Source organism: the organism of the source record quoted next, unplaced genomic scaffold (genome assembly GCF_019419815.1).
Source record: "Pyrus x bretschneideri cultivar Hongxiangsu unplaced genomic scaffold, Pyrus_bretschneideri_v1 Contig276, whole genome shotgun sequence".
NCBI classification, from domain to species: Eukaryota; Viridiplantae; Streptophyta; class Magnoliopsida; order Rosales; family Rosaceae; genus Pyrus; species Pyrus x bretschneideri.
This window is the reverse complement of record NW_025999586.1, coordinates 99,144-121,775: the sequence shown is the minus strand read 5'-3', so window position 1 is coordinate 121,775 and position 22,632 is coordinate 99,144. Positions and strand designations below refer to the sequence as shown.

Genomic DNA, 22,632 nt, shown 5'->3' with positions numbered 1-22,632 from the left:
CCAAATTTGCTTATATTTTCTTTCGATTCTTTGACCCACAAATTCCAAATAGCGATTTTATAATTACGTAATGCACGAATACGAATATGTATATATATTGATAATTATATGAACATATACAATATATATATCGGAAAGAAAATATAAATGTAGAGGTTCATCCATCATAAAGAATGTTTTCATGCTTCATAGTCGTTTCAAATAACTTAATTTATTTTAAAAGAATTTGATTGGCAGAAAATAACTAAGCCAATAGCTAATCTAAAAGATATATTAAATATAATAGGATTTACATAATTACATTCATAATCTGATAAGGCTGAAACAAGTTTTAGTTTTTTCACAACAATAACTTGATAAAATTCACAAGCGAAATCTGCCCGCGTTAAAAAATAGTGGAAAATGTTCATTCGTGTGGAAAGGATGCTTCATCCCCACAGAATGCCAGTAGCTCTAGTCAAACATTCTCTAGGGAACCCATTCAGATTCAGGTACTACAAACCCTACTTCTTTTCCTTGCTCAAGCAACTCTACCATCAAACCCCTCTTTTGTAGAGAGTGAAAAGGTGGGAGATGAGCAATTCAAGTAGCTTGGTTGCAGAGGCAGTGTGGAAGGCGATTGAATCAACTCGTTCAGTCACCGACGATCAGCTCTCCGTGTTAGTCTCCACTCATCCCATTTCAAATTTCCTTTTAATTTCGTTTGAATTAATTGTTCCAATTGTGTTATTGAGTGTTTGGTTGCTGGGAAAGCTTCAGCCTGCATTTCTTGTTTGGGAAGAACTTGGAGAGAGCAACAAGGATAGTGGATCAGAGAGGTGTGAAGAGGGTTTTGGGTGAGCCCAGTGGTCGTTCCATCTTTCAGGTTTGAAATTTTTGATCAAATCAAATTCTGGGTTTGTTTTGCATACTTGTTTTCAACTGGATTTAGTAGCTTGGACACAATTTCGGATGAAAATTTGTTGAAATTTGGGCTAAATTTTATCTGAAAATTTGGAATTTGGATGAACATTGCTTGAATTTGGGCAGAAAATTATTTGTTATGTTCTTGTTTAGCCAAAAAGATTAAGAAACCTTGTCATTCATGGAAATCAAATCTGGGATATGAATCATGTTCATTCGGGCTAAATGATTGTAAATTTATTTGACGTGAAGTGAAAAATGAAATCCCAATTCTCAATTTACGTTGTGTGGTTAGGTCGTCGGAGAATCGCAGAGGAAGGAGGAGTACTTGTGTTTTGCTGAGCAGTATTGTGCTTGTTATTCATTCTTCTATGACATTGTGAACAGAGGAGAGCAGCTTTGTGTGAGTGAGATTCCTCTCTTGCTCATCCAATTTTCGATCGATTCGAGCGTTGTTCTAATTAATCTAAACTACGGGGAGGGGGATCCAAACTCGCTCATCCATTCTAAAGTTCCTCTGAAAATAAAAAACGAAAAAAGTTCGAAAGCGTTCTTATTTTTGTTATGCTTCTTGTTGTCCAGTGTAAGCATCAGTTAGCTGCAAGACTTGCTGCATCATTGGGAGCATGCATTGAAGTTAAGGTCTCTGATGAGCAGCTGGCTTTACTGCTTTCCAAACTCTGATAGAATTGGACATCCAAAGATTTGAAGAATACATACTGGCTACTGCAACAACAGGTCACAATTGAACTTGTTTTGCATGGCTTCCTGTTTAACATCACGAGTGTATATATCGTCTCGTGTAGCCAATCCATCATGGTATAGCAAGTGTATCAAATTATTGATTTTGTACCTTCAGTCTATGAAATATTAACCATTTCGTTCACCTATATTATATACCACGCAAAATAGTTTCCCTTTACCTGAATTTACTCATCACTTTCACATCAAATTTTCCGGTTTTCTTTATTTCTTTGGCTAATGATTTATCCTTATTTTGGTTTTGGGATTGGTTTGTTGTCATATCAGTTCGGTGGACTTGAGCAGGACCGTTTCTCATATTTTGGAGGCCTAAGTGCGATTTAATAAAAAGGTCCTCCTTAAAAATATTTTTTTAGACAATACATTCATACAGAATTCCATAACCAATATCCAAACTCAATTGAAATCAGCATCTCACTCTTACTAATTTAATAATCTGCAACTGCGATTAGGGTTCATCCATGAAAACTGGAGCACGACAAGAAGAGAGATGCAGAAATACGTTTGTGTTTGTGGAAGAAAGTAACATACAAGTTAGTTTTTTATTGATAAAGAAAAGTGGAAGAATGTAATATACAAGTTTTTTTTATTGCTATAAAAAAGTGGAAAATTAATATATTAAGTAGGCTTTTTATCCAAAATGTCCCCTAAGATTTGCAAAATTCATCACTTTGGTCCCTAAGATTTAAAATCAATAGAAGTGGTCCTTGAATTTGTCCACTATCAATTATTTTGGTCATTCAATGAAAATTTATATTAAATAAGGATCAAAATGACGAAAATACCATCAATTTAATAAACAATGGGCCAAATGAATTAAAAAAAATTGAGGGTATTTTATCATTTTAGCCTTATTTAATGGAGATTTTTCATGGAATGACCAAAATGATTGATGGTTGACAAACTCATGGACTATTTCTATTGATTTCAAATCTCAGGGACCAAAGTGAGAAGTTATGCAAATCTCCATTTTGACTAAAAAGCCTATTAAGTATAAGCTCCACTTAATTAATTGTAATACAGATAAAACTATATGATGATGATTTTTCTTTTCAACTAATAATTTTTTTATTAGAAAATTTATACTCGTATATAATATAGGATGACCAAAATTTTGGGGTCCTTAAGGAATTTGAAGCCCTGTGCCATTGCACCTTCACACCCCCAACGCCCCCTCTATTCTTGGGTCTAATCTTTTTTAGTAAGATGCTGATTTCTCCTCTAAACCTTCACTTAGCTCTCAATTTTTCCCTGAATTTTTTTGTTGGAAAATTAAGGACTCAAACTAAAATTTTTTTTAGCTGATTTCCCCCACCGTTAGTTTTTCATATATTACATCCATATTTCCGTTAAATGAGAGCATGTGCATGACACGTTGAGATCAACTACACTTTCCATGGCCTTCCTCGTTTAGCTGGGAACTTGTACCTAAACCCATTTTCATTTCTGATGGTTGCGTAAGGTTAAGGTTGTAATGTAGAAGCAGCAACTTGGAAAGGTGAAAGCTAAGACGGAAAAAAAAAAAAAAAAAAAAACAAAAGCAAAACAAAACAAAAAATGGGGAACCTAAACAACGCAGTTGAGAGCTCTGTGACCTGGAGTGGATTCTAGGGAAAAGGCAGAGCCTCACCTTGCACAATCCCGTGGTTGACGTCTTATCTTAGCACTTCATCACCTATCTTTACCAGAAGAACTTATTTGTAACTTCATTGCTTTGTAGTGTCGTACCCTCACCCATTTAGGTCGTCCTTGACATTGTGCTTGAATTGGAACTTGAGATTGAGTTTCACCTTGATCTTGCTTACCTCCTAAACCCTGAAGTAAATCAATGATGTTAACAATAGTTTATTGCAATTTAAATAAAAATGAGACCTCAGTCATCTTGAGATCCCATCACAATACATCTCAAACAATTTACTTTGAACCAATGCGCAGATATGGACATAATTTTTATTTTTTATTTTTTTTTTACAGAAACGATAGTGTATTTTATTAATCAACACGAACCATTACAAGGGTGTCATTGGGTACATAGCTTCAGTGACCAATAAATTGATCTGAAGTGAATTACACAAATAGACAAATAAGAGGAAACCTCTAAACGACAACCACAAGAGCAAACATACAACTGCCAAGCGCACAAGAGCTACTAGTACAAATCTGTTACCATAAACGATAGCAGCAACAGAGAAATACAGACAACCACAATGGACATTGCTGAAAAGTAAGGCCACAAAAAATCATCACGAAAAAGCGAGATCACATCAAGTCATAATTTCTTTAAGACCACATATACATTTGACTACCATTTGAAAACCAAAAAGAAATCTCGTACAAAGCTACAGAAGAGAAAAAAAACCATGTAAAGTCGGCATCTACCACTTAAACAAACAATTACAAAAGGGATAAAATATACTTGCAATACTTTGGACGATTCCCCCCCGTTTCGCACCTCCAGATCTTCAACTCTCAAAACTTTTTGCACTGATTTTGTCGAATACACCATCAACTAACTATGAAATCGACAAAGGCAACGTCAATTTTGCCCAAGTTTCGGTGAACACCCACCTTGCAAATCGCATGAAGACCCTAGATTTCTAAGAGGGGACTCTGCAAATATGCGATTGAAGAGGGTATATCGTGTGAAGGGCTTGCTGAATGACGTTTTTACCCATAAAGAATTGTCACTTGTTGTGCACATGCTTCTAATTTACTTGAAATTTCAATGAAATATATGAAAAACTCACCGTAGAGGAGAAATTGGCTAAAAAATTAGTTCGAGTTCTTAATTTTCCAATAAAATTGGGGGAGGGAGAATCGAAAGCTATGTGAATGTTTGGAGAAGAGAATCGACAATTTACTCTTTTTTCTTTTTTTTTTAATTATTTCCGATCATCAGATTTATTAAATTAAACAAAAAAAAAATGACAAGATTAACTGTAACATTCCTCCCGGGATGGATCACTTCTTGGGCCCGCTCCACCACCGTAGCACGATATTGTCCGCTTTGGGCTTACCATTCCCTCACGGTTTTGTTTTTTGGAACTCACGAGCAACTTCCCAGTGGGTCACCCATCATGGGATTGCTCAAGCCCCCTTCTCGCTTAACTTCGGAGATCCGACGGAACCCGAAGCTAGCGAGCTCCCAAAAGGCCTCGTGCTGGTAGGGATGAGAATATACATATAAGGATCACTCCCCTGGACGATGTGGGATGCCACAATCCATCCCCCTTAGGGGCCCGACGTCCTCGTCGGCACACACCACGACCAGGGTTAGGCTCTGATACCAATTTGTCACATCCCCGCCAGGGGCGGATCACTTCCCGGGTCCGCTCCACCACCGTAGCACGATATTGTCCGCTTTGGGCTTACCATTCCCTCACGGTTTTGTTTTTGGGAACTCACGAGCAACTTCCCAGTGGGTCACTCATCATGGGATTGCTCAAGCCCCCTTCTCGCTTAACTTCGGAGTTCCGACGGAACCCGAAGCCAGTAAGCTCCCAAAAGGCCTCGTGCTGGTAGGGATGAGAATATACATATAAGGATCACTCCTCTGGGCGATGTGGGATGTCACATTAACAAGTATGTGAAAGTTTTAAAAAATGTGCATTTATTTTTTCCCTTTATGAACTCGTTCAAGAAATGTTTCGGCTGCATCTTATCTACGAATTGTAATTAATCGGAACAAAGTACATACGGTAGACTAATCCAAATATATGGATGATTCTAGTATTATTGAGCAACGAACAATTGCTTGTAGCTAGTCTCGTATTTTTCATACAAGCCATATTAGAGATACTGTGAATCAAATACAGGTATGTGCTATTTGTTTTATGGTATATTCCTAATCATGTCGAATAAAAATTCTACTCTTAAGCCAGTTTGGAATTGCTATGTTGTTTTAACTGTTTTTGCCGTGCTTTAAGAATAATCAGTTGTAAATGAAGCAATTTAGCGCTTGATAAATTGTACTTTCAAAAGTGGTAAGTATAAAAAGTCGTGTAAAAACGTTTGGGAAATTTTAATGTAAAACTGATATAATTGTATATAATGACAAAATTTGACATGGTAGTGGGTGTGGTTGTGATGATAGCAATGGTAAGGGCAGTGATGGTGATGTGGCGCTGGTGGTGATGGCAGCTACAAAGGTAGGGTATGGTGGTGGTGCCAATAATGAGATGTGGTGGTTAGAGTGAGGTAACAATAGTGGTAAGAGTAGTGGTTGTGTTTGTTGTTGTGGTGGCAACTGTAGTTTATGGTGGTGATGGCAACGGTGGCGGCAACAATATCGACGGTGGTGATGGTGGTTGTAATGGTGGTGGTGGTCATGGTAGTGGTGATCTAAAGTTAGTATTTGTAGTAGTAGGTGATAGCAATCACTTTGTTCTCCAAGAGATAAAGTGAGTATAGAAGATTAAACAATGTAAATTTTTAAAAACAAATAAGGATATTACGAGAATTGGAAATATTCATTAAAGGGCTCAACTCTGTCTTTTATTAAAACAACTTACATGTTGCTTTTAAAAGTTGCTATTGGAAGAACATTTTTTTTTTTTTTTAAATTAGCCAGATATTTTAATTTTATCTCACTTTTTTATTGCTCAACTTTAAAATAAAGCAGTTTTTACGGAAAAAGGTAATACCAAACACGGCCTTATTCTTCACTCATTTTCTCACCAAAGCAATGGGCCAAATTGTAGGCAATTATGCACAGGATGAAGTCATATGCATGATTACCTGTAATTCCAAGGGCAACCATATCTACATATTACTTGAAAGAAAGCATCTTATTCATCAAAACTCACCTAAGCAATGTGATCAATAAACGTGATACAAATAACATCGCTCAAAACTTAATACTGGCTAATAAACAGATAAGAAAGCAAATGATAAGGAAGATACATTATTAGATTTGTAATTGATGGTATAAGATTCGTTTTACAAGGGCAACCATATCTACATATTACTTGAAAGAAAACATCTTATTCATCAAAACTCACCTAAGCAATGTGATCAATAAACGTGATACAAATAACATCGCTCAAAACTTAATACTGGCTAATAAACAGATAAGAAAGCAAATGATAAGGAAGATACATTATTAGATTTGTAATTGATGGTATAAGATTCGTTTTACAAGGGCAACCATATCTACATATTACTTGAAAGAAAGCATCTTATTCATCAAAACTCACCTAAGCAATGTGATCAATAAATGTGATACAAATAACATCGCTCAAAACTTAATACTGGCTAATAAACAGATAAGAAAGCAAATGATAAGGAAGATACATTATTAGATTTGTAATTGATGGTATAAGATTCGTTTTACAAGGGCAACCATATCTACATATTACTTGAAAGAAAGCATCTTATTCATCCAAACTCACCTAAGCAATGTGATCAATAAATGTGCTACAAATAACATCGCTCAAAACTTAATACTGGCTAATAAACAGATAAGAAAGCAAATGATAAGGAAGATACATTATTAGATTTGTAATTGATGGTATAAGATTCCTTTTACAAGGTTTAATTATAACCTTGGATAAAACTCCAAAATCCCATATAGAAAAGTTTAACCTTTGATCATACAAAAGATTGTTACAGCACTGAAATTTTCACAACCTAACTATCAAAGTTAACAAAGCTGCTGCAGTTACTGGCAGGTTTGGTTGATGAGGAAGAGTTAATTGTACATACCTCAAAAGTTACCGAGCATCCCACTGCTTCATCTTAGCTCATTGTTACAACATATGCTGCAGGCCATAAAAATTGAAATGGACTTAATATATAGGTTAATTTTCTCCGGTACGCTAGCCTTTTGGAGAAACAACAAAATCATGTACAGCGAGATTACATCCTCCCCGTCTCCATGGCCGAACAAAATATATATAACATGAGCATAGCAAGAGGTAATGAACAACTTGATGTATATAAATGTTCGACGCTAAAACTATGCCAATTGAGCAACAACCCCATTCATAGAGGAAGAACTAACTATAACCACTTATTTTTGATACGGTCTTGTAATCTGGACTCCTCCCCCTTGGAAATATGCGGATTAAGATTGAGAAGGTTATTGACAAACTTAACTCCATTGTCCCGTCGATTATGCTTACAGTACCAGTCTACAATGGAGTTGTACGTGTTCTGGTTTGGTTTGCAGCCGTTGTTAATCATGTAGCGGACCACATCAATAGCTTCCTTGAACAGTGAATCAGCTGCATAACCTGCCACAAAGGTGTTGTAAGTGATTACATCTGGAGAAATCCCAGCATCCCTCGTTTCTGAGAATATCCGTGAAGCCTCTCTCATACGACCATTTCTACAATAGGCGAAAATAACAGTGTTGTATGAAATTATATCAGGTTTTATACCCTTCTCAATAATCTCCCTCAAAAACTGTTCTGATTTCTCGTAATCTTCTGAGCGGCTGTACATATACATCATACTATCGTAGGTTGTCAAGCTAGGAGTATACCCCATCTCATTCATAAATTTCAAAATCTCACTTGTCTTCGAAAACATCTGCCTCCGGCCATATATTGATAGCATCGCATTCAAGGTAGTTATGTCCGGTGAAAACCCTTTTTTTCTCAGTTCCAAGAAGGCATGTTCTGTTTCCACCAAAAGGTCACTCTTATTAAAGACGAGAACAAGTGTCTTCAAGAGAACAACGTGGGGTTCAATTACACCAGAGTATATTTCTTCAGCAAGAATATGAATGCGCTCAATTTCCTTGCCATTGGCATAAGTGTGGAGCAGAGAACTATATGTAAGCTCATTGGGTTTGCAGTGACCATTCTGCATTTCCGTAAGCATTTTCTCAGACTGTTGCCAAAGCCCACCTCGCGCCAGTGCTGCCAAAACAGCATTATAGGAGGAGAGGTCTGGAGTAACACCAGCTTCTAGCATTCTCTTATACACAGCCATAGCTTGGTCGAAAGAACCGCACTGGCTGTATGCACTGATTAGAGTGTTGAAAGTATCCCTCTCGGGTACAAACCCTGCTCTCTTCATCTCCCTAAACACTCCCGAAACTTCCAAGTCCATCCCATTTTGGCCAAACACTGCCAAAAGTGTGTTCCAAGTAACTATGTCTGGGGTGCACTTGCATATCTTGATCTCTTCAAAAACTTTCATCATTTCAGCAAAATTTCCCCTGTTACCATGCATCTTAATAAGGGCGTTAAAGGTACAAATGTTTGGTTTGCAACCAAAACTTTTCATCTCCTCAAAAACCCTCATTGCCAGCTCATCCTTCCCAGCCTTCTCATATCCTGACAAAAGGGTGGTGTAGGTAAAAACATCGGGTTTAATCCCTTTCTCCACCATCTGGGTTTTCAAGGCTGTTGCCTCCTCCAGCAAACCATCTCTTGCATAAGCCGATATCAACGAATTGTAAGACACAATGCTTGGAGAAAACCCATTGAACTCCATATCTTTCAACACCTCCATTGCTTCCTTTGTCCACTGAGACTTCCCATACACATCCAACAGCGCATTATACGTAACCTTATCAGGTACAAACCCAGCTGTTTTCATCTCCTGAAAAACCTCAGCAGCCTCCAAATACAAAGACCCGCGCCGACAACAAGTAATAAGCGTATTATAAGTATAAGAATCCGGGGCAATCCCAGAAATCTTCATACCCTCCACAACAGCTCTAATCTTATGCCAAGGCATACCCATTTTCCCATACACATTCAAAATCACATTGTAAGTTATCAAAGTCGGCCTAAAACCCTTTTCCTCCATTTTCTTAAACACCGAAACCGCCTCCCGATACCTCCCATTACTAGCACAAGCAGTAATCAAAGATGTATAAGCATAAACATCAAGAGAAAAGCCTTCATTGTGCAAATTCTGAAACAACGAAGTTGCATTCGAAACCCGACCCACTTTCCCCAGAATACTAATAATCACAGCAACAACAGAGCCATTCAAAACCAAATCGCAATCCTCACGTTTCTTAAACCACTCGAAAACACTAATAGCCAAGTCAAATCTCTTATGAAAGCCTAAACCTTTAACAATACCCAGTAAATCCAAAGCCAGAGAGCCAAGCTCGACCCAAATTCATCCCTATGCAATTCAACTAAACCAACAAGCTTCTCACCTAATTCGGAGGAATCGAACTGTGGGTCGAGAAAGGAGTGGAGGATATGCTGACCTTGGGAGGAGAGGCGGTGGTGGGACCAGGGCTTGCCGCGGTTGGAGTCGCGTGACCTGCCGATGCGAGTGCGAGCTCTAGGGAGGGTGGGAGGGGAAGTGGGGAGTTGGGTATGTGGGGTGGAGGGGTTTGGGTGGAGAAGGAGCTCTTGGAGGAGAGGGGTTATGGGAGGCAGTGGAGGACGTGGAAGCGGCGGTGGCGGTGGGGGAGTGGCTGGGTTTTGGGGTTGGTGGTGGGTTTGGAAGAAGGGTCTGGAGGAGGGAGGTGGGTTAGGAAGGCGAAGAGGGAGAGCCATTTGCTCTGCCATTGGGGATAGAGTGAGAAGGTTTTGGGTTTAGTGGCTGGGTTTTGATGTGAGACTTCTGGTACAATTTTGTTGGCTTTGGCCTTCATCTTCGAGGGAAAATCGTGATATTTTCTTTTTGTTTGACAAAAAATAAAGATTTTTTTGCTAACCTTTTCTGGACATGGATTGGAGAATGAGGAGTGAGGACTTTGTTAAAATGAAAAGAAATACTTTTTCTTTTTTTTCTTAAAACGTTAGGGTAAAGTACATTTTAGCACCTTAACTTTGGTTCACATAATAATGTGATACCTCATCTTAAATATTTTAATGTCATACATCAACTTACGAATTTATTGCAATGTTAAATCTCTGTTAAATTTTCTGTTAATTTTTCTATTAAATGATGATGGTGGTCCACTTCTCGCCTAACTGAACTCTACGCTGGTATGAATCCTCCACGTGGAATAAAAGGAAATTTTAAACAAAATATAAAAAAAAATGAAAGAATAAAAATAAAAAAAAATAAAAAAAAAAGTTCATGAGCTGCCCGTGCCCCCAGCCAAAAATCCACCACCCTCTCAAGAACCCTAATCCCCAATTTCTAGCAAAAAGCTTCCCTTACCACTCCAAATCTTGATCCTCACTTCCCTCAAACACCATCTCGAGCTCCACCTCCTGCCTTCTCTAGATTTCACTGATCTCAGTCCATCTCTCTCGATCTCTTTGCTCATCCTCTCCATAGACCTCTCGCTCCTTCATTTCTCTCAATTTAACGGTGGCTCATCTCTTACCTCTTTTCTCTTTATTTGATGGTGGGGACCATTCTGTCCTCTTCAAGCACATCCATCAATGGGATGGGCAACGGTTATGGTAGATGAGTAACCGCGATTAGTTATGCATAACCATTTATGTTCATACCCACATAATCGTTTACCCGTTGGTTAATTGCATAAACGGTTATACACATACCCATAACCAAAACGGTTAATCATACCCGTAACAATGTACCCATTTAACCATAACCGTTTACCCATTTTTGAACTCGTTTATCCTTTTTCTACCCATTTACCCATTTTTCACCCGTCTACATGTTTTTTTTTTCTTTTAGCAACTTGAAAATTACAAAAGAAAATTTTGTTATAATTTTCGTTTTCTAACAATTAAACACCGTTATAGGTACATTTTAGTATGCATTTCCCTATTTTAATTATTTAAATCCTCATACAATTTCAATAATTGAAATAATGGTTTATGAAGGATATTTTTCTGCTACGCCCAAATAAGTCTTTAATTATAATCCATATGATTACAAAGTAAAGCTTCTAAAAACAAAATATAGTCATTATCTTGAATACTAGATGATTCAAAGCTCCAAAATATTTCGAAACTAAACTCTTTCAAACACTAATGTTTTAGCACGTTCAGTCACAAAGTCTCGTCTACTTGTTGTCACCAAAAGAGGCCTTCAAAAGAAAAGTATAAATTGAATTAGTATCCCATTTAGGAACACCAACACCAATTAGCATGAATCCAACAGAGGTAAGTAATTACAAAATGTTTACATTGTTCACTCAATTATCAGGAAGAAAAAAAATAAGGCAAACAAAAGCGAAGTACCAAATCAATTGAGTTAGTATCACCATTCATCAATATGCATAAACAGAAGGTTTACAATCTATGATTTGTCACACACCCATATGCATAAATTGAATTAGTATCACCAATAACTCCAAAGTAAAAAACAAAAATAAAGATTAGTTTTTACCACATTCACATCAGTATCATCACCGAATGAGGAATCTTCAACATGAGGAGTAGAGTTTGAATCTGGATCAATAGTAAAAATTAAAATTAGGCTAAAATAGTAAATTTTTGAACATATACATAATTTATATGAAATTTTACAATAAGTACATCGCATCTGACTCCACAACCAGTCTCGAGAACACATGAGTGTTTCCACTGCTTGAATGAAGTCGGCTACGGTGTGGACTGATAATCCTACCACCAGTACTAAATGAAGACTCTAAAGCTACTGTAGATACAAGATTAGCCAAAATATCTCTAGCTATTTGATGCAAAGTAGGATATTTAATCCCATTTGTCTTCCACCACGACAATATATCAAAATTTTGAGTTCTAGGCAAGACTTTCTTTCCCAAATATAGGTCTAAGTTAGATTGTTCATTGCCAATGGTAGAATCTATAACCAACTAGTCATAAGATGTTAAATGATCACCAACTCTGAAATCACAGGACTCTGATGGAAAATCAGTCGAAGAAGAAGATTCAGAAGATTGAAGCCCAGGTCTATGCTTCAATTCATACTCTTTAACCAACTTAACAGCCAAGTCTAAGACTTTCTCAATTTCTGATGAAGCATTCTCTTTATAAATAAGAGAAAAATAATACTCGATCAATTTCATCTTGAACCTTGGATCCAGAATAGCTGCAATTGCCATAGCACCATGAATTTTATGCCAATACTTTTCAAACTTGATTGACATCTTTGTTAACAGCAACTTAACTTCAACATGTTCAAACTCAAGCCACTTACAGATTGCAATCCTAATCTGACAGACATTTGGAAAACAAAGATTTGATGTGGGATACTTGATCCCAGAAAATAACTCAGTCACTTGGGTACCGTTTGGTACGTAGGACGGGACGGAACAGAGTGGGACAAGACGTTCCGTCCCACGTTTGGTGCGCCTAAAACAGGTGGAACGAGTTTTGGGTGAATTTTCGTTCCACCTCACCCCCTTGGAACGACTTGTTCCACATCCGTGGAACACAAAACTATAACCTCTCCGTCTCCTTCTTCTTCCTCCTTGTTTCCATCCGAGGGCATCTTTGCTCCCGCTCCATTCCGTTCCGTCCTGTCCCGTCCCGTCCCGTCCCGTCTGCATACCAAACAATACCTTGGTGAAAGATCTCCAACTTTTCAGCAATCATGTTAGTCTTCGCCCAATCTTCTTCACTTGGAACATTTTTATATGAGGGCTCACACTGCTTTAAACGAGGAAATACATCTTTATATACCAATGCAGTGGTAAGCATCACATACATCGAGTTCCACCTATGATCAAGGACTAACTTCCTAGAGAACTTAATTTTCATTTGTTGAGCTATCTCAACAAATTGTTCCTCTCTTTTTGTTGTCGCAGACCAATATGCAACACTATTCCGAATAGTCTCAATACTATCCCTAATCACATCCAATCCATCTTTAACTATCAAATTAATTATGTGAGCACAACAATGCATATGAAGTAATTCTCCGTTTAAAACAAGTGAAAGCTTGCAATATGTCACTATATCCTTAATCATGGCATCATTTGTATAGCAGTTATCTATTGTGAGAGCAGACTACTTACCATCAATATTCCACTCTGATAAGCAATCTCTCATTATAGTAGAAAGTGTCTCGACATTATATGGGCATGGAACATATGCAAACCTGATATAAAGCACCACTTAATTACCATAACTCTGAGTCTGGCGGACATATTGAAAATTTAGGGTTTTTATTTTATTTATTTATTTATTTTTATAGAATTTTACGTATATTAAATTAAATGGGTAAATGGGTAAATGGTTACCCATTATAATCACAGGTAGCACCCATAATCGATGGATACCCGTTATAACCGTGGGTAATACCTATAACCGCTCATTTAAATTTCACGGATAAACGGTTATGGGTATAACCGTTTGTTCGTCTAAACGGTTACCCATAACCATAATAGTGAACTTTAAATGGACGGTAACCGTGGTTACCCAAACCCATGGGTATTTTGCCCATCCTTAACCCACCATCCTCTTCTCCCACAAACTCGACCCTCCAGCCCTAGCCTAACTCTTTACTTTGCAACCACATGAACCGCTTTGATTAGCCTGGGAATCGAAACCCTTTGGCCACAACTCTAGGAACAGGATCACACAACACTGGAAAAAAATCCATTACACTCAAACACTGCTCCAAGCCTCCAACGGCTTCAAACCCTTGAACTTCTTGAAAGCTTCGAAGAACGGCATGGTTTCCAGGTCAGTCTGGGCTGGGTCCTTAGACATTGGAGCTCGGAACCGGATTTTGGGATGTGGTTTTTTCTCTGATTAAGTTTTTTAGAGAGAGAGAGCAGAGAGGTGTGGTGTGACATTTCCAAGCAAAAGGGCATTCATTTCCAAGGAATTTTGGAAGATAAACAAAAAAAATTTGGAACTTTAACGAAAAATTTTCGATACTATTCATTTTAACGAAAAATTACATGTTTACATTAAAAGGTCAATCTTGGTATTATTCACTTTACCCTTTATTTTGTCCTTATCATTAAAACTCAAAAGTTTTTAAACTCTTTTCATTAGTTTTTCTTAAAAAAAAAATTCCTTTTCTTGGTATTTTGCGGCTGATCAAGTTGAAGAACAAAGATGGGAGGAGAGAGAGAGGACTGAGGTGCAAACTGTGCACAGTAGGAAGGTGGGGAGGAGAGAGAGCGCAACCCTTTTAATGTTTTTATTAGTTTTTGGTCTACGTGCTTAAACTAGACATCTATATCCTGGAAAGAGATTATTTCCGGATCTCTTCTACTAAGGCCACTGAATTAAGTGATCCGGACTTTCCAAATTTCATCCAACAGCCAAAAATTATCACAACTTTTAAGGGGTCAAAACAAGTAAGCCGTTGGATAAAATTTAGAAGGTCCGGATCATTTGATCCGGTGGTCTTGGTGGAAGAGATCTGAAGATGATCTCTTTTCCTATATCCCAACAGGATCCTTTTGGTAAAAATCCTAGGAATTCGTGAATCATGTTCATTCATCGTACATCGTGCAATCAATTTTTGTCAAGTAGTGTTTATGTTTATTTTTAAATAAAAATATTTAAAATGATTTCTGACTGCACGATGTACGATGAACGAACACGATTCACAGATCTCCGAGATCCTCACAAAGAGGATCCGAACTCATCCATATCAGGAAAATATGGGCCCACATTTGCCATTTTAGCATTTAACAGAAAAATTAGCAGAAAAGTTAACAGGGGTATAACATTGTAACAAATTCGTAAGATGATGTATAACATTGTAATTTTTAAAGCATGAGGTATGAGATTGTGGTTCAACCTATAGTTGAGGTGGTTTTGTGTAATTTACCCTAAACGTTATTATTTACACTAAAAGCGAGGAATGTTGGCTTAGCCTCACAATGGGCTAGCAATAACATGGTTCACATTCGTCTTTGGCAAGAATCAAACTTAAGATCTCTCACTTACATGTAAAGAGTGATACCACTAAACCGTAGTACTAGGGGCAAATAAAAATAAATACTTAAATTAGAAAGAAAAATACTACTTGTGAGGAGTGTAAAATGAGATTTTTGGAGTGCTAATAACAATTCTTCTTATTTAATATATATATATATATATATATATATAAGTTGCATTAAGTACTTGTTGAAGTTCAATTCATCTCTCATAGCAAGTCCATTCATTTGAGGAGGGCAAGAACAAGGTTAAGGAAAAGGCACTTGAATTGCTTTTACCATTCACTCTAGCCATTAGTTGTCTTTGTACAACTCTACTCATTTGGAAAAGGGTATTTTTTTTTATCAAGAAAAGAAAACTTAATTAATAGAAAAACCCCGAATACAGCCAGTTGCACCACAATCAAAGTTTAGAGCTTAGACGGCAATAGAGGGAATAGTGAAATCCCAAATAAGAATATTAGGACTACTGAATCCTACACTAGTAATTGCATGCATGAAAGTTAGCCTCCCTAAATACATGCTTCCATGAGATGCTTTGAAAAATAATGGCCATACTTCTGATATCCATAATATTGTTCTTGATCGTCCATGGAATACCAGATCTCCCTTCGATAACATCAATGACCAACTTGGAATCACCTTCAACAAATACATTCCGAAATCCACAGTTCCAAGCCATAATGAGAGTATCTCTAAGTCCAATAGCTTATGCAACCCGAAAACGTATTTTTCCCCAGGCTTCTTGTCCCAGCCAAAATAGGGCATTTTTATGGTCGTCTAGGATGACAAAACTAGCTGCAGCTCTTTGATTAATTACTGAACCATCAAAATTGATATTTAGGTAATTTGGGCTTGGGAGGCATCCATTTTATTATCTTTTGAACTTGGTTAACAAATTCCAATTATTTTTTACATTACCTTAATGATACTCTTTACCTATGACATAAGCCCTCATATGAACTTTTGCAGGATGAGCTTTAATGTTTCTAAATATTGGGTTTTTTCTTTCATTCCAGATCTGCTAACATACAAGCAAAGCTTTACTTAAAGGGGACATATTATCATTATCTTTAGCAGGTAATTGGTTTAGTCAATTAACAATATTATGTATACTCGAGCTTGCATTTGGGTTGAGGTCCCTAATATAGACCAAGCATTCTTAGCAAAACAACAGGATATAAACAAGTTCATTCACTGAAAGCGTTTTTAGATAATATTTTTTTGTTCCAAAAACACTTGAAGTGTTTTCTGGAAGAAGCATCATAATAGAAGCACCAGTTATATATTCTTTTTGCAGGAAGCACTTTACGTGATTTTCCAGAATTTACTTGCATTTTTACTAAGGATTAGTTTCAAAAACATTTTTACCAACAGTGCTTTTAGTCATTTTAAAAGCACTTCTAAACGAACTCTTAATCTAGTGGGGCATATTCAGTTTCCATGGTTTACCTATAAGACTCTGTCTCGGATGGTTGTTCTTAATCTCATTCTGTACCCAAGTTGTAGATTTGCCCCAAGTCATCACATCTCTCTCCCCTGAGTAGGTAATGGTATACTACAATTTTTTTTAACGATATTATCCTCTAAGACTTGTAGCAATTTATTACCATCCCAATGTCCATCGTGATATATTCACTAACAATCCATCTTATGTTGCGGCTTATTTAATCTGTCAAGGGAGAGAGAGAGGGGCGCAGCAAAGAGAGAGAAAGAGAGAAATGTGTTGTAGTGAGGGTTGTAGAAGGGTGTGTTATTCTCCCTACGCAGTGCCCTTATTTCCAGTAATAAAGGAGGAGAAGAATCCTTATCTTCCAAGAAAATACAGTCGTGATAGGGAGAGAATAACTAGTACCAAATCTAATCTAGGATTTACACAATCACACTTTAATATAATATCTGAACACTCCACCTTGAGTGTGTAAATACTCAAATAGATTCGTCATCAGGTAGAGTTGAGGAAGTCAATGTTGTGTTTGGCTCATATACTTATGAGTTGGCAACAATTTTGCATGTGTATAACATTGTGAATGCTACAAGGAAATGGCAGCATCCATTTGTGACTTTGTGTTTTGCTTTCGGTTGTGGCATGGAAGTCTTCGTTCAAGAGAATACATGGTAACTGCCACAAGCAAAGTTGGAAGCAAGCAAGTCTTTACCTTGTGTTTTCTTGCATGCAATTGTGCATGTTTTCTTTTCTATGCATTAAATGGCAAATGGAAAAAAGGGTTGCACTCTATAGGCTAGGTACAACAAAGGGGTGTTGAACATGCCATGTGAACTTAAGATTTTCTTGGTCTTGGTTGTTGGCATAATTCTTGGTGTATGCCTATAAGTGAAGGTAATATTCATGCATTGTATAAGCATTCGGCGGAGAACACAGATGAGCGAAAACAGAGAGTGAGAGTGAGCTCTTGGGAAAATTTTGTGAGTGGGTGTACAAAGGATTTGGGTTTGGGTTATGTCGATTTAACTCAAGTATATCTTGCACTAGTTATTCTCATAGTGAAAAGCAATATCTTTCTAGGGACGTAGGCAGGATTTTGCAGAACTTCGTAAATCTCTCAATGTCTTTATTTATTGTAATTTATTCTGTTAAACTGTGGTATTGTATTTTGGTGAGGTTGTAATCAGAATCTCGCACTGACTGGCCAAAGCCCAACAATTGGTATTAGAGCATCGTTGGGGGCTTTGGTTCGTTAGAGGTCCATATTTGTTGTTCACCATGGAATTTTCAGTTGAGAAATTTAATAGGAGAGATGGTTTTACTTTTGCAGAGGAGAGTAATGGAAGCCTGAAGAAATGGAAGATGTGCAAGGATGCTTGGATCAATTGCGAAAGTTGATGTTGAAGAAGACAAAGGCCTCTTTCTTCTTACCTCACTTACAGATTCGTTCAAAAACCTTGTGAAACTTTACTTCATGGAAAGATACAGTAAGTTTGGAGCAGTTGATGTCAAATATTCTAACACTCAAATTAAAACCCTATGATTGTAGTATATGAAAGTAGGGATCGTTTTAGGCCGGAGATTAGAAGGGATGCTAATCAACACAATTAAAACTTTAAAACACTAATTTAGATTCTATAGACTCAAAACTAACTTAAAACACTTAAAACAGCAACAAACACTCAAAAAGACTCAATTCTAGACCTAACAAGTGTTTTGGACGAAAATAAACCTTAATTTGACCCAAAAGACTCAAAGAAAACAGATTTTGACTCAAATAACAAGACTAAATCAAAGGGGGATTGTTTTTGACGAATTTAAAACTTAAAACAAAAACTTTGTAGAAAATACTTTGGAAAAACGAATTTAAGTGAAATAAATGGGTGAAAGGCTAGTTAAAGGGTCCTTCTCCACACATGATATATGCATATAAACCAATTTCCAGTTATTTTTCCTTTAGACTATGAATGACAACTCCCCAAGTTAGTTGCATCGCACAACTAACCATCAGATTTTCCTTATTTCATTGAATTAGATAGAATACGCATCTAAACCAAATTATCTTTCTCAAGTTCCCTATATGAAATGCATGATAGAGATACATGTCAAAAGTCATTAAGTTCTATGAAAATCATAAGCATTGATAAGGCATTCATTACTATGAAACGCATGAGACTCATACCAAGGATTTACTTAACACGATTGTGACTAGCAACCTCCACTACTTGTGAATATAAGTGAATAACTCTTACGTGAAACCCCCTTATACTCTAGCATCAAATTCATGCATGCAAATTAAGTGTCGACCCCCAACCCACATACATAAACAAGTTTTAATAACTTAGATAAGCAAATCACATTCATGCCTTAAGAAACAATAACTGGACGTAATCAGTTCATATAAAACATATAATCATGGCTTCGAATTCACCTCTAACTAAAAAGAAGTTAGTTCCACATGTTCGCAAAACAAAAATCACTAAACTTAAACATTAAAAACAAAGATAGAATACACCTAGAAACACTCCAGGTGGCTCCTCCTTCCTTCCTTGCTGCCAACAATGGGGATTTGTGTGAATTTAGGCTCTTGAGGTGTGGTGGATGGTGTGGTGTGAATTTGTGGTAGAGGGTGGTGGTTTTTGAGTGTTGTGGCATCAAGTATTTATAGGGTGAAGGGGAGGCACAAATTTGGGTTGAAAAGGAGAGGAATTAGGACTCCAAATCACCAAAGAATAAGGATACTTTCAATTAGATTCCAAGGAGGACAATGAATGGTCCTTGTGGCAGATTCTAGAACTTCTAGAAGGGTTACATGTGGCATAAACTTAATGCACGAAAATAGGGCTTCTAGAACTTGATATTTAGGTGATTTAATGTGAAAAGGAGTCCTCTTTGAAGTTGGAATTAAGGTAGGAAAAGATTAGGATAGGATGAGATAAGATAAGGTTGGATAAGGTTTGGATAAGATAAGGAAATTTGGATAAGATTCCTTATTTCTTGCTCTTTCCTTATCTTCTTTGCATTTGGACTTCTTTCTCCAGATTTTTAGCCTTTCCTAGCATCTTTTGACTTCAATTTCATCCATCCACATTGCTCCATGGTTAAGCTATCCAATCCATGCCCAAAACTGCTCCAAATAGCCTCAAAATGCACTTTCTTGCTCCTTTTGCCATTAGGACCTAAAAACATACGAAAATAGCTTAAAAGACTAAAATAGATAGTAATTAAGTAACTAAATGCAAGGAAACAACATAACTAAGTAGCATAAATATGCTCCTATCAGCAGTGCAAGCTGCTTTGGTGTGGAATGACACACAAAAAGAGACCATGGACGATGGTGGGCACGAGACTCCTTTAGCTGTTCAAGGTTGGAATCATGGAAGAAAATTGGAAAGAGGATCTGAGAGAAACAGCAGGTTCATATCCGGTTCTGGAGGCAAGGGTCCACAGTGCTACGATTGCAAGACTGGGTTGTAGCAGGTTTGTGGCGGAAGACTTTGAGTTCTAGGTACTTGAAGCAACACTTTTCCTTGTGATGTATAGATTCCAGTGTTGCAAGGGTTTTGCTGCAGGTGGAGCTATAAGATTCACAGGTGATCAGATGGCCCTGAGGAAAAAGGAAGTGTGGGGAATTTTGTCTGGCTCGACAAGTTGTTGCTCAAAACAGACACTCTGACAATCTTCCAGGTTGTAGACAATGAAGAGGGGGAAATCTTGCTGGAGGAGACAAGGATGTGTCGAGATCCTATCTGAAACTAAATGGTGATTTTTTAGCTTGCAGCAGTTGCACATGTTGGCGGTGACTGAATCGGTATAAGACCAACGAAGTTGATTCAGGGTGTGCATGCTGGTAAGTAAGCCAATGAAGGCTTTGGTGATGGATGCAAGGATTTTTGCATGGTATATTTGCCAAGGCGGAGATTGTTGTGTTTGGCTCATATACTTATGAGTTGGCAATAATTTTTCATGTGTATAACTTCGTGAATGCTACAAGAAAATGGCAACATCCATCTGTGAATTTGTGTTTTGCTTTCGGTTGTGGCATGGAAGTCTTCGTTCAAGAGAAGACATGGTGACTATCTCAAGCAAAGTTGGAAGAAAGCAAGTCTTACTTGCATGCAATTGTGTATGTTTTCTTTTCTATGCATTAAATGGCAAATGGAGAAAGGGTTGCACTCTATAAGCTAGGTACAGCAAAGGGGTGTTAAATATGACATGTGAACTTAAGATTTTCTTGGTCTTGGTTGCTGGCATAATTGCTGGTGTATGCCTTGTATAAGCATCCGTTGGTGAAGGCAATATTCATGCATTGTATAAGCATCCGTTGGAGAACACAAAGAAGAGAAAACAGAGAGTGAGAGTGAGAGTGAGCAACTCTTGGCGTAGAGTGAGCTCTTAGGAAAATTCTATGAGTGGGTGTACAAGGGATTCGGGTGTGGGTTATGTCAATTTAACTTAAGTGTGTCTTGTTCTTGTTATTCTCATAGTAATGAGCAATATCTCTCTAGGGACGTAGGCACGATTTTGCTGAACCTCGTAAATCTCTCGGTGTCTTTATTTCTTTTAATTTATTCTATTCAACTATGGGTTCGTATTTTGGTGAGGTTGTAATCAAAATCTCGCACTGACTAGCCAAAGCACAATAGTCAACTCATCGACACTGATTATGGGAACACGTTAGTCTCAAACAAAGGAACTTGCATATGGAACTAAGTCTCACAAAAACCCAATGGCTATGGTAAAACCCGAGGCAGGACAAAAACCCGTAGTCTAAGGAAAAGTGTGTGAGAAAGTGCAAGGTCAAATGAAACATCTACGAGATGTGCATTAGGGATTGACCAACCCAGGATGGATGCCTCGTCAAAACCTCGTTAGGTAGCAAAAATCCAAAGGGAAAAATGCTCCTAATCGTAGGAAAAAAGAGTAAATTAAGATCAAGCAAGTATACTTTGGATACTCCTCCTAAGTTTGACATAATTCCAAAAAGGACTAACATTGTTTCAACTCAAAAAGTTCACGTATACCTATTCCTTGAACAAGTTCTGAAACGTCATCTTCGACAGTGATTTGTTGAAGAGGTTGGCCAAGTTGTCTTGGGACGAATTTGTGTGACTTCAGTCTCATGATGCTCTTGTTGTTAATGTGAGAAGAAAAACTTCGACGCAATGTACTTAGTGTTTTCTCCTTTGATGCAACCTTTCTTGAGTTGTTCAATGCATGTTGCGTTATCTTCATAAATCGTTGTAGGGACATCGACGATGGGCTAAAGATCGCAAGTGCTTCGAATATGGCCCACAACTGCTCTTAACCAGTAGCATTCCTGAGTAGCTTTATGTAAGGTGAGTATTTCAGCATAGTTTGACAAAATGGCAACTAAGGTAGAGACAAGGTTCTAAAAGATGTTAGGTGCTAGTTAGGCGGCGGGCTGGGGCCTAGCGCCTAGGCGGTTAGGCGGGGACTAGACGGATTTAAGTAAATCTATTATATTTCGTGTAAATAAGTGTATGTTTATACTTAAAATATATATAATTTCATCATAAACTACAAAATAGAATGACATATATATTATGGAGTATTAAAACATAATGAAAACATGGGGAACAAGCATATAATGTGTGTTCATTTAACTATTCAGCAAGTCTCTTACAATTTATTGCAAAAAATAAAATACAAAATGAAATTATCTATTTTTTGTCTAAGTGAGTCGCAACCTAAGCGGGTGCCTAGGCAGGTCTGGACGGACTAGACAGGTGCCTAAGCGGTCTAGGCGGGTGCCTTTGTAGGTGTAGGCGCCCTT

The 22,632-nt window shown here is 37.5% G+C and overlaps 2 protein-coding genes across 3 annotated transcripts; one reads left to right on the top strand and one right to left on the bottom strand.

Moving 5' to 3' along the window:
- The first annotated feature begins 505 nt into the window (after nucleotides 1-505).
- LOC125479101 (zinc finger SWIM domain-containing protein 7-like) lies at nucleotides 506-1,825 on the top strand. Of its 2 annotated transcripts, none has more exons than XM_048588133.1 (4): nucleotides 506-659; nucleotides 760-865; nucleotides 1,199-1,306; nucleotides 1,486-1,825. In XM_048588133.1, exons 1-4 carry the CDS (start codon nucleotides 574-576, stop codon nucleotides 1,585-1,587), a joined length of 402 nt encoding a protein of 133 aa, XP_048444090.1. In that variant the 5' UTR covers nucleotides 506-573; the 3' UTR covers nucleotides 1,588-1,825. The 2 variants fall into 2 exon arrangements, with proteins under 2 accessions (XP_048444090.1, XP_048444089.1); XM_048588132.1 differs by having other exon boundaries at nucleotides 557-659; nucleotides 754-865.
- Nucleotides 1,826-7,665: 5,840 nt separating this feature from the next.
- Nucleotides 7,666-10,228, bottom strand: LOC103928124 (pentatricopeptide repeat-containing protein At5g02860-like). The gene is given in 2 exon segments (XM_048588131.1): nucleotides 7,666-9,732; nucleotides 9,735-10,228. Coding segments are annotated over 2 exon segments (2,481 nt in total). The 5' UTR covers nucleotides 10,149-10,228.
- Nucleotides 10,229-22,632: the final 12,404 nt, after the last annotated feature.